Source organism: Pogona vitticeps, chromosome 2 (genome assembly GCF_051106095.1).
Source record: "Pogona vitticeps strain Pit_001003342236 chromosome 2, PviZW2.1, whole genome shotgun sequence".
NCBI classification, from domain to species: domain Eukaryota; kingdom Metazoa; phylum Chordata; class Lepidosauria; order Squamata; family Agamidae; genus Pogona; species Pogona vitticeps.
The window spans coordinates 279652315-279665108 of NC_135784.1; the positions used below are offsets into that span (position 1 = coordinate 279652315).

A 12794-nucleotide genomic window follows, 5' to 3' on the forward strand; every position below is an offset into this window, starting at 1 on the left:
CAAGCCGGAATTAAGATTGCTGGAAGAAATATCAACAACCTCCGATGTGCAGATAATACCACTCTGATGGTAGAAAGTGAGGAGGAATTAAAGAACCTTGTAATGAGGGTGAAAGAGGAGAGTGCAAAAATGGTCTGAAGCTGAATATTAAAAAAACTAAGATCATGGCCACTGGTCCCATCACCTCCTGGGAAATAGAAGGGGAAGATATGGAGGCAGTGACAGATTTTATTTTCTTGGGCTCCATGATCACTGCAAATGGAGACAGCAGCTACGAAATTAAAAGACGCCTGCTTCTTGGGAGGAAAGAGATGACAAACCTTGACAGCATCTTAAAAAGCAGAGACATCACCTTGCCAACAAAAGTCCGAATAGTCAAAGCTATGTTGTGATGTATGGAAGTGAGAGCTGGACCGTAAAGAAAGCAGACCGCCGAAGAATTGATGCCTTTGAATTGTGGTGCTGGAGGAGGCTCTTGAGAGTCCCCTGGACTGCAAGGAGAACAAACCTATCCATTCGAAAGGAAATCAACCCTGAATGCTCACTGGAAGGACAGATCCTGAAGCTGAGGCTCCAATACTTGGCCATCTCATGAGAAGAGAAGACTCCTTGGAAAAGACTTTGATGTTAGGAAAGTGTGACGGCAAGAGGAGAAGGGGACGACAGACGATGAGATGGCTGGACAGTGTCTGCGAAGCAACCAACATGAATATGACACAACTCCGGGAGGCAGTGGAAGACAGGAGGGCCTGGCATGCCCTGGTCCATGGGGTCACAAAGAGTTGGACATGATTGAATGACTAAATGATGACGGCGACGTCCTCCAATGGCTCCAATCCATCATGAGGGGTTGGTTTCAGAAGGTAGTGTTACAGAATTTACCATATTTGTTTGTTTGTTTATTTATTTATTTAGTTATTTATTTATTTATACCCCGCCTGCCTGGTCATTGTGACCACTCTAGGTGGCTAGAATTCCTGACTGCTACCTTGGCATCAAGTTCATGGCACTGAGCAGAGGGATGTCTTAAAATTTCAACATTGTGCGTGGGGGGGCACCCCCGCTCTGATCACAAAGCATCTTATGTACTATACTATTTAATATCGTTGTGGAAGTTCTGTTTAAGAAGCCATCCAGGGATTTAGGATGTGTTGTCAGCAGTCTTCAGGTGACACGTACTTCTGGCACTAATGAAGCCAGTTCACTGCTAAATTAGTACTTGGGGACACTCACAGTAATAATTGACAAACGCATATTTATCTCCCAATGACCAGTCACAAAACAAAGTAAATTGGTCTGCAAGATATTGGAGGTAGAGGAGCTTGTGTTGTAACAATTAGATGTTTTTCTTTCAGCACTCACTGCCATATAGTTTGAACCTGAGCATGTTCTCTTTAATGCACTGACTGAATTCATTCCAGATAGGTGTATTCAGAGAAAGATTCAATAGGAATTCAACCTGAAGAATCAGGAATTTTAGTTTCATTGTGCCCTATATGCAGCTTTCACATGAATGCTCAAGTGGCTCATGGACCCAGGAGCACCTTTGCCCAACTTAGATTGGTAAAAAAACAAACAAACCTGCAGCTGTTCCTGATCAAATCATACCAAGGCACCATGACTCATACCATAGGTATATCCAGATTGGATTATTCCTTGTTTTTTACAGTTAAATTGAAAAGTATTTTCATACCATCTTGAATATATCTGATCTTACCTGATTTCACAAGCTAACAGGGTTGGGCTTGCTTTGCACTTAGCTCAGAGACCACTAAGGAGTATAAGGACCTCTAAATAGGGCTAGGAAAGAATCTTTCCTGAAACCCTACGGAGCCTGTTGATTAAAGATCTCGGAAAGCGCTTAGCCACGGTTTCCTCTACTGAAACATTGCATCTCATGGTAGGCCTTCCTCTTTATTACTGCATTATTTATACACACACATGCATGCACACAGGCACGTGAACGGGCACACACACATAGGTTTCTATGATACACGTTGTCAAGTCTTTATAGTTGCTTATAAATTGCAAACTATTTTTTCCTGAAATTCTTCAGGAATTTCTGAATCCAGCTTGAGCATCTGGCATTTCTCATTCTATATATGGTAAAAGCCCTTTTTTTGTAAAATCTTAACTATCAATTTGTTTATTTAGGAAATGAATGTGCTGATCCTACAGTTATTGTGATCCTTGATATATGCTTTCTTTGGGATAGGAATGTACAGTGTATTGAACATTAGAAAGAATCGTTGTATATTCTTACATCAAGAAATCCACTCAGTTAGCCTTTAGAAAGAAGCATTTAGAAAATATGCTGGTTGAAGGTATTACTTCCGCTGTTCCAGAATATTTTCCTTTCTTTTTTCAAATATTTTACTTGGATTAAAGTGAATTAAAGTAAAACTTGCTTATGATTTGGACAGTTTCAATACTATATTTGACTTGGAGAAGGTTTTAATTTCCTTCTTGCTCTTTAAAAAGAATGAACAAATATTTCTGTTAGAAAAAAAAGTAGACTAAGTCAGAAAGTGCTTGTAATCTAGTCTAGCATTCTTTTGACATATACACGTGAAGGCTGGCCTTAATGTAGACCCTCTACTTGGGTATAGTTTAGGTATATGATAGAACTTGTAATCCTCACAAGAGTGCCTGATTAAAGTGGATTGGACAAGGTGAAGCCACTGCATTTGAGGTTCAGATAATGGGCAATTTCTTTTGTTTCACTGTCCCATTATTAGAACTGCCTTACCTTTGATGTTGAATCAAGAGAATGTTTTAATAGAGGTAATAATGGTGTAAATCCTATTGTACCACTGCAATAAAACGTCTTTGGATTTCACATAAAAAACAAATTTCTCTCTTGAATGCTGTTCTGCGGAAGTCTGGTACCCAATCTGATTTAAATGAAGTTTGTGTGTACATGATAAAAAAAAACAATGATCTCCAATATAGGATTGTTTGGACATGCAGTTGAATAATGATTCAGTTTATCTTAAAGCTGTTCACTTTCTTCTCATATTAAAGGAGCTATTTGTTTTAAAAATATGGAAATGAAAATATTTATAACAAGTCAGTGTTTACCAGTAAAATAAAATAAAATAAAAAGCAGGGCAAAGTAATTGCAGAACCATCTGTTAACCTAAATTCTTCTGCGTTCCTGGTCATCCAGATATATTCAGCAGACTCCCCTGATACCTTTATGTCTATTATTTTATTCTCCTAGATTCCCCCACCCCAAAACCTGGAGATACATTCAGAGAAAGAACAGCCTACTTTTGGGAAGTATTTCTTTAAAAACAGTATGAGCTCACTTAACAATAGCGTTTCGAAGCCTGTGCAAACACCCAATGGGATTTCTAGTACCCTAAATTGAAATAAGTATTTTTATTGCCTTTCAGAAATGAAAAAGCAGAGACTTGGGTTTCTTCACTGAGGTCTTCCTTGTCCATTGGCACTGTGAATTCTAATTTTTCCCCATAGTGCAAGGGGGCAGAAAAACAGATGTTTTAGATATAATCATGTCTTGTGTCCTTCTAGCAAGCATTTCCCTCTAGCTCTCTCCAAAAATAATCTTCCAACCCATTGGATGAACGTTGATCTTTCATCCAATCCAGCTGCCCTCCGGCAAGCCTGTCTCATGGCTGTTGGCCAACAGTGTCCTCTTCCACCATTTCTGTTTCTCTCCAGTTCTCTACTGTGTTTATTCTTTCGTGTTCCAGATGGCAGATGCAGGTCTCATTTACCGGCCTGTTAAACTCAAAGCTGGGGAATGTGGGTCCTTCTTTCATAAAATCTTTAAATTTCCTGATGCAGCCGGAGACAAAGCACCTGCAGCAGTGGTCTCTACCTGGCCCATTTCTAGTCTACATCACTCACAGCAGGAAGCCATTGTAATAAACACCTTCCTGATTCTAACTACCCCATGATTTTTAGATTTTTTTAAAATGAGAATTTGTATTATGAAATGTTGCATTTGGAAGTATGCTGACAGGCTTTGCTTGTTACGTCATCTTTATTAACTGTATTTAAACAGTACTTCATTTATTTCTGTCTTCTATGCCACTTGGTCAAATTATGGTTGTAAACCAGGGTGTGGAAAAGCGGGGCTCTCCAGACGTTGTTGGACCTCAACACCCAGCATCCTTCACCACTTGCTATGTTGGTGAGGGCGGATGGGAGCTGCAGACCAGTAATACTGTATCTGGAGTGCAACATTTTGCCTGCTTTGTGATGTCCAATAAAAATTGGATTTGAACTGAATGAAAAAAAATAAGAGACATTTAATACATACATAAATTTAATTCACTGAATTTAATTGTCTAAATGGGATACAAAGCTGATGAAACAAGCTTGTGGGATTTTGGAAGCCATTTTTCTACCTGAGGAACCTTTTGGGAATCCCTTTAGTTCCTCTAAATGAAACATGAAGGTTCAGTGGTTTTGGATGGGTGTGAAAGAATTGCACTACTTAGAGGTGTTTTGTTTGTCTGTGTGTTTGTGTGTGGGGGGTTAATCATCATCATCATCATCATCATCATCATCATCATCATCATCATCATCATCATCATCATCATCGACCTGCTCACAAATTTTTGGGATTAGTAAAAATATTCAGAAGTTCCTTGAGAAAAACAGAGAAAAATGAAAAACTAATTAATGACCTATGGTGAAGAACTTGACGAAGTTAGCATCAAAAGAGGAATATTTCAAGGGGATTCTTCGTCACCACTGCTGTTTAACATTTCACTAATTCCCATGTCAATAATTTTAAATAAAACTGGATTGGGCTACCATATTTAAGAACAAGCAGGAAAAATCAGTCTTTTATACATGTGTTGCTTAAAACTGTATGTAAAAAGTTCCACAGAGAAAGAATCACTGCTAAACACAATGCGAATATTCAATGAAGATATTCAAATGAAATTTGGAATTGACAAATGTGCAGTTGTGTCCATACACTGTGGCAAGATCCAAAAACTAGATGGAATAGAGTTAGAAAATGGCAATATTATAAAATCACTATCAAGTGATGAAAATTATAAATACATTGGAATACTAGAAGCAGACAACATCATGCACACAAAAGTTAAAGAACTGACAGAAAAGGAATATATCAAAAGACTGTGGAAAATCTTAAAATCAAAATTAAATGGTGGAAACACAATGAAAGCCATATATACATGTGCAGTTCCAGTAATTAGCTGGAATACTAGATTGGACTCAAAATGAATTAGAAGAATTGGATTGAAAAATACGGAAACTAATGAGCATGCATCACACACTTCATCCAAAAAGTGATGTGGACAGATTATATTTAACATGAAAAATTGGACACCGTGGATTACTGCAAATACAGCAGGTAGTAGAAGAGGAAAAAAGAAGCGTAAATGATTATATTGGTACAAACAGAGAAAAATTACTTAAGACAGTTAAAATGGAGAGTATTTTGAAAATAACAGAAGCAAAGGCTCAATATAAGAAACAACAATTTAAAAACAAACATCTGAAAAAATAAACCACTACATGGACAACACCTGAGAAATATTGATGGAAAGCATGATCATAATTCAACATGGGCATGGCTGAAACTCAGAACCATTAAGAAAAAAACTGAAGGCTTGATTTTTGCTGCACATGAATAAGCACTCCAAACCAATGTAATGAAAGCTAAGATACAAGGAATTAGTGCCAACAGTATCCGTCAACTCTGCCAAGAAGAAGAAACTGTCACACGTCATCTGCAAATGTCCCAAGACTGCACGAATAGATTAAAAAATTAGACATGATAGAGTGGCAAAATTAGTTCACTGGTCATTATACAAAAATTTATAACTTTCCAGCCTCCAAAAACCCGTGGGAACATCAGGTAGAGAAGGTGTCAAAAAATGACAAAGTCAGGATACTGTGGGATTTCTGGATCCAAACTGATAGACACCTTAAATATAACAAACCAGACATAGTAGTGATAGAACAAAGAAATGTCTGGATCATTGGCATTGCAGTTCCAGGGGATGCTTTGAAGACAAAGAATTGGAAAAACTAGCAAAGTACAGAAACTTGGCTTGTGAATGGAACACACTTCAATGGTCCCCATAGTCATCAGGGCTTTCTTTGGAAACAGTATCAAGAAATTTCACACAATATTATAAGCAATTGCAGACCTCAGAAATAACACCATCAGAGCTACAAAAAACTGCAATGGAGCTACTTCATTGGTTTAGAATAGATAATACGGATTGTGTTAAAAAGAAGCTTCAACTCTGTAGTGATCAGCCTGCCTATGCATATGTATGAGTGTATTGGCATGCACCAATAAGAGTTGTTGGGAGGCAGAGCCAGAAAAACTTAAAGGGAGGGGAAACAGATAGGAAGAGCAGATAGTGGAGAGTTGGAAAGCAGTTAAGAGTGAGGAACCTAGAAAGAATTAAGTGTGGAATAACTTATTATGAAACTACTGAAAGCTTTAACGTCTTTTAGGAATCTACTTATGTGAAACTCAAGATCTGAACTGTATCCAGTAAACCTGTTTTTTTGTTAAAAGTTACATGCAGTATGGACCTCAGTCTTTCCAAGTAAATAATGTTGACAGAGATCAACTGGTGGCAGCGTAAATAGGAATGTGGTGTGGACCTTAGATTAGTGAAATAATCCAGGGACATGCAAGGGGCATGTCACAAACTCCTACCCTTATGTTCCAATCTGTGGAACCCTTTGATTTCCCCCCTCCCCCGGCTTCCATAGACAATCTGGGAAAACACACAGGAACCTAGAAAAGAGAATTAGCCCAGGATGACATGTGTCTACAACCACAGAGAGGACTTCAATATGTATCATCAGTCTGAGCAGTGATGTTAGCAGCCAGGGTCAAAATTCTGAGGTTTTTGGTGATTGGAAAATTGTCTTTTCCCGCTGAACTCTGTTTTTATCCTCAGGGTAACTGGGAGAGGGCAATACAAAACAGGTGTGCTGTTGTGAGCAGTCCATATTATTATGCAAAGGAGGTAGGAACAAAGGGGATGGCTTACTGTGTGTGTATTTGGCTACATACCCAGTAGTGTAGCCAAATACAGTGGTGCCCCACATAGCGACGATAATCCGTTCCGGAAAAATCGTCACTATGTGGATTCGTCGCTATACGGAACAAAAAAGCCCATAGGAATGCATTAAAACACGTTTAATGTGTTCCTATGGGCTGTAAACTCACCATTATGTGAAAATCCTCCATACGGCCGGCATTTTCGCTGCCCGGTAAGCGAGGAATGGGCGCGAAAACACAGCGAGCGGCCATTTTAATTAGCCGGCAGTCATTTTGGAACCACCGATCAGCTGTTCCAAAAACATCGCTATGCGAAAATCGGTAAGTGAAACAGCTTACCGATCATCGCAAAGCGATGTTTTACTACCTAAAACATTGCAATGCAATCACTTTTGCGATCGCAAAAAAGCCATTGCTATGCGGATTTGTCGTTAAACGGGGCGCCCGTTATGCGGGGCACCACTGTATACACATAGTATCCCACAACTCTGCTCCCTGTAGAGATGAAATCTGTTATAAAGTTTTTGTTGAGATGAATCAATCCAGTTGCCTGCATTTTTGAACCCTCTTTATGTGTAAACTTTGGTACTGCCATGATAAGCACCTCGATTCCAAATTTTGCCACTGTCCCTCTGGGTCTTAGTTTAGTAGTTGAACTGATAGGCCATACGTCTGTTCCCTTTCTTCTGAACTGTGTTATTTTGATTTGCATCTGGGATAGTTCTCTACCTGGTATATGCATCTATAAATGAATGGTCATTTCAGACAGGTTTAAACAAAGAACAGCCAAGCTGGCCAGAATTTTGTGGCAGCTTTCCATACAGTGTCTCCTTTGCAGGCAGGGATTTTAAACCATGTAGCAATTATTTTGTATTCTCACTTTACAATGATGTTATTCTGTGTTAGTTTCCCTCCGATATTTGAGGAGCGACGGGAAATTAAGTGCTGTGGTCTTCAATCATGTTCCCCTGGCGGACGGGAAGCGCCACAATATCTTCCTGCGGCTAAGTAGCCTGCAACGTGGCCACAGCAAAGCAGAATTGTTCGTAGACTGTGTGCAAGTGGATTCCGTTCAAGATCTACCCAAAGCCTTCTCAGGACTGCTACAAAGCTCAGAGTCGGTAGAATTACGGACACTGCAGAAAAAAACACAGGTGAGCTACTGAAGAAAACAGCCTTTGTGCAGAAGCTCTGCCCTTTTTTATGGCCGAATGTTTGCCTATTGGCTGGCATTAAGCCATACAGGGTCAGACCACAGTATTTTCCTGTTTGGGGCAAAGGACATGATGGCATTCTTCTCTGTTCTGTGCTCAGATGGCAACTTGATGGGCAGTTGTTAGGGTCTTTTGTCATCTGAAGTCAGTAGTTTGGTTTAAGGGTATAAGCTTGGCTGGTACACACAGTTTTCCCTTGTAAGAGAGGGCAAAGACAAGATGGCTCAGGATGAATAGCTAGGGTATAGCCACAATGGTCCACCCCAGCATCTGTCACCTAAGGTAGTTGTTTCACATTGTTTAAGGGAAGGGCCATCCTTAAAGTCATGTCTGGGAGATGTGCTGCAATTGTTAAGGACAAGATGGAGAGAGAGTAGGGAAGATGGGCGAGTCCACCAATCAAGTGGATTTTCTTGGTCTTACTCCGAGTAAGATTGGTAAATATAGCTTCCCCTCATGACTGGGAAGGTCTGTAATGTTATCTTCTTTCTTTACGTGTGAAAGCAGACTTAATACCTTCTTTTCAACCCCTGGCAAGGTAGGCAGAAATTCAACAGTTGTAACATTCCCTACTATGGAGATAATGGGAAGGGAATTTACCTGATGAATTTCTGAGTATCATAGAATTGTTTTGCCCATCTTAAGAGAGAAGGAGTAGGGGAAAGCATATAATAGCCTTGGGACTAAAATGAATGAATTATAGGTGTACAGTGGTGCAGTATTGTTGAAGCTGAGCAAGTAGGGGCCTGATTGGTACCTCAGGGATTGGCAAGGTAGCCATGTAGTGGAAGGGGATATTTTAAACTTCCTTAGATTTCAGCAGAAAAGGTTTGGATACATGAATACTCTTACCTCTCCCCTCTTCCTCTGTATTTGAGTGACCTCATTTTTAAAGTTCATGCCTTTTCTATGCCTTTGTGGGTGTTTGATGTACCAAATCTTGTTCTGCTGTTCCAGGATACCTTAGAAGAGCTGAAGCTAGTAGTAAGAGGATCATTATCCCAAGTAGCAAGCCTACAAGACTGTTTTCTACCACAGATTGAGCCAGCAGCTCAGTATCCAGGTAACTTTATATATTGTGTTTCCCCAAAAATAAGACAGGGTCTTATATTTTTGTTCAAAAAAAAACCACAACACTTTAGGGCTTGTTTTCAGGGGATGTTTTTTTTCTTCATGTACAACAATCTACATTTATTCAAATGCAGTCATGTCATCTTCTTCTGGTTGCTGAACAATGATGGGGGGCGGGGTTTCACTTAACTGAGGCTTATTTGCGGGGGGGGTAGGGCTTATATTATGAGCATCCTGAAAATTCATACTAGGGCTTATTTTGAGGTTAGGTCTTATTTTCGGGAAAACAGGGTAGCAGTGCAAATAAACTTGGCCCTACAAATTACGTTTGAAGCACTTCCTCAAAAATATCCTGGTAAATATTATAAGAGGAAGCAAATGGTATTCCTAGAGACTTATATCTTATATCCAGCCAGCAAAGTTATCATTAAAGGGTAATGTTTGGTATCTAGAGCTGTCCTGGTCACCAGACAGTATCTTTCAATTCTGCATCTGACAGCTGGATGAAAAGTTCTTATTATGTCTTTGTGCCTCCTTTGACCCACATAGACCTTGGAAATATTATTTTACTAGGACTTAACTTCCAGAAACCCACACAGTGGTTTAAAAGGTTCTGGGAATTCGTTCCCCTCAGCCTGTTTCAAGCAAGTCACTGCTCTCCTTTTCTGAGGATCAGCAGCACAGTGCTAGCAATGGTTTCACTTTGACACAGTCCTTGTAAGATAGACCAAAAGGCGAGGACAGGGAGCAACTTGCAGGCAATCATCAAAGCCTTTGAGTCCCTTTTCCCTCATGAGTAGCAGAGTATGAAGTCATGCAAGTAGTATGTTTTCTTCTTCTTCTTTCAGGTTAGATGAATACGTTCTTAGAAAAGCATTATCTTGGCTTGCGTTGCAGTATGGGCATGTTTTCTAGGATTTTTCTAGGAAACCTGTTAAGCAGATCCATCAAACCAGTAGCCAAAAACAATTTAAACTGAATTGCTTTTCCATATGTAGACCAAAATACATTTTTCAAAAAAAAATCATACACATAATTGGATTGAATATCTAGGTGGATGAATGGTTTTGTTATTTAGTTTAGTGGTGGGGACAAAATTGATGGTGAATGTGATTGGCTGGGAGATCTGCTGTGTGTTGGGCATGGTGTCTCAAAATGCAGTAGTAGCTGCATTTCTGTTTCTTCTGGCAGATTTTCCTCTCATGACTGCGGCAAGAAACATCAGTGGTCCTAAATGTGTGTGGGCGGGTGTGTTTGCCTCTGTTTTCTGCCTCTGTATGTATATGATGTCTGCCCACGCACACACATTGCTTGGTGACTCTCGTGGCAATCAGAGCTTGAAAAAATTACTTTTTTAGACTACAACTCCCAGACTCTCCAGCCGGGTGGGTCAGTGTTGTTGTCATCTGAAAAAGGACTGAAAAATATGCTGTGATTGTAGCTGGTCTGGTCTTAACTGTTTTTGTGTCAGAGGGGATTCAGCTTGGTTAACATGAGAGCATTGCAGCATAACTACTGGACTAATTTCAGCCTTCCATGTATGTTTAGAGGGTGTTTGTTGGGAGAGGTATCATGATTGAGGTAAAGGTAAAGGTTCCCCTTGGCATTTAGTTCAGTGGAGTCCAACTCTAGGGTGCGGTGTTCATCCCCGTCTCCAAGCCATAGAGCCAGCGTTTGTCCATAGACAGTTTCCGTGGTCACGTGGCCAGTGCAACTAGACACAGAACACCATTACCTTCCCACCGAGGCGGTACCTATTTATCTACTCACATTTACAGTGGTGCCTCGCTTAACGAGTGCTTCGTTTAACGACAAATTCGCTTAGTGATGACTTCTTCAGAGCGATCTTGCGCTCCGTTTAACAATGTTCCCTATGGGCGATTTTCGCATAGCGATGTTTGGGACCATGCTTCGCATAGCGATGACAGTTTGGTCCCCCTGTTTCGCTTAACAATGGTTTTGACAGCCTCATGTTGGCTGTTTTTTAAATGTTTAAAAATGTTTAAAAAATGTTTAGAATGCTTGAAATCATAAGTGCACTTAATAAACCCTTTGTTAAACTAATTTGACTTTGTTCCGACTCTTTTTTAATTTGTTGTTGAATTCCCCCCCCCCCATTGAGATGCATTGAATAGGTTTCAATGCATTTCAATTGGGGAACCGCATTTCGCTTAGCGATGTTTCCTTTGGCGATTTTCGCTCAAGGACGGCAATTCGTTCCTATTGGAATGGATTATCCGGTTTTCAATGCATTTCAATGGGAAACCCCGTTTCGCTTAGCGATGTTTTCCCATAGCGACGATTTTTTTGGAACCAATTAAAAGCATTAAGTGAGGCACCACTGTACATGCTTTCGAACTGCTAGGTTGGCAGGAGCTGGGACAAGCGACGGGAGCTCACTCCGTTGTGTGGATTCAATCTTACGACTGCTGGTCTTCTGACCTTGCAGTACAGAGGCTTCTGTGGTTTAACCCACAGTGCCACCACATCCCAGAATCATGAGTGAAGGGTCTATCGAATCAAAATACTGTAAAAACAAAAAATCAGTATTTGTTTTCATTTTCCATCAATATAACAATGTATAATTTATTTTCTTGAGTTTGGGACGTTTTTCACAGAAACCCTGTGAACCTCGTAACCTCATGATTCCCAAGCCTGGGTCCCTAAGTGTTTTTGCATTTCAATGCCCAGAGGTCCTAGCCAGCATGACCAGTGGTTCTGAGACTTTTAGCTCAACAACAGTTGAGGACCCAAGGTTAGGAACCTGCATTTTATATGTCTGTGCCAGTATTTGACTTAGTAAAGGAAGCCACAGCCTTCAGTTGGCAAGGTCTGTGCAGGGCTGTTTGTGAGAGGAACTTTTGGTGGTTACCTACTCAGAAGGTCACCTTCCCTCAGAAGGAACTTGACAGGTGCTAATGACAACAATGAAATGCTATCTACTTTTTAGGAAAGCCAAGCTGCCTGGCCTTTCCTTCCTGTGCCAGTTGAAATTGTGGAGGTGGGCATAGCAGGGTTTCATCGTAGAATCTTCTGCATATAAAGCTGTACAACTGGTCTGTGGTGCTTCCATTGAGTTTGGGGCATTTCCTCACTCCTTTTCTCCCACTCTCATGATATTTCACCCTTGCAACCCATGACCATCACAAAGAATGCCTTCCACACTTCCAGGGTAATACTGGGTGTTCTGTGAAAAGGTCTTTCTGAAAACACAGGACAATAGCAACACTGCAAAGATTTTGTAAGTGTTTAGCACTATGACATATGCAAAGTGTAGGGTCCCTGTTATATAGACAGATGTGACAATTACTTGAGGCCAAGCAGTCACTGGAATACAACCTGAGATAAACTTTATATTGCTGGGCCACAGTGAGGCATGTAAAGCATGCTTGGTATGCAGGCTATGAAACCTGAAGAAGAAGAAAGTCTTACCCCAGTTGATCTTTGGGCATTTTGAAACCACAGGTGTTGCA

The 12794-nt window shown here is 40.3% G+C and overlaps 1 protein-coding gene across 1 annotated transcript in view; it reads left to right on the top strand.

The window, feature by feature from the left end:
- Nucleotides 1-12794, top strand: part of THBS4 (thrombospondin 4) — a 51368-nt gene that overhangs the window by 15761 nt on the left and 22813 nt on the right. The window contains exons 3-4 of the mRNA XM_020783662.3: nucleotides 7943-8190; nucleotides 9208-9313. Coding sequence (XP_020639321.3) covers nucleotides 7943-8190; nucleotides 9208-9313 — 354 coding nt within the window. The remainder of the gene's footprint in view (nucleotides 1-7942; nucleotides 8191-9207; nucleotides 9314-12794) is intronic.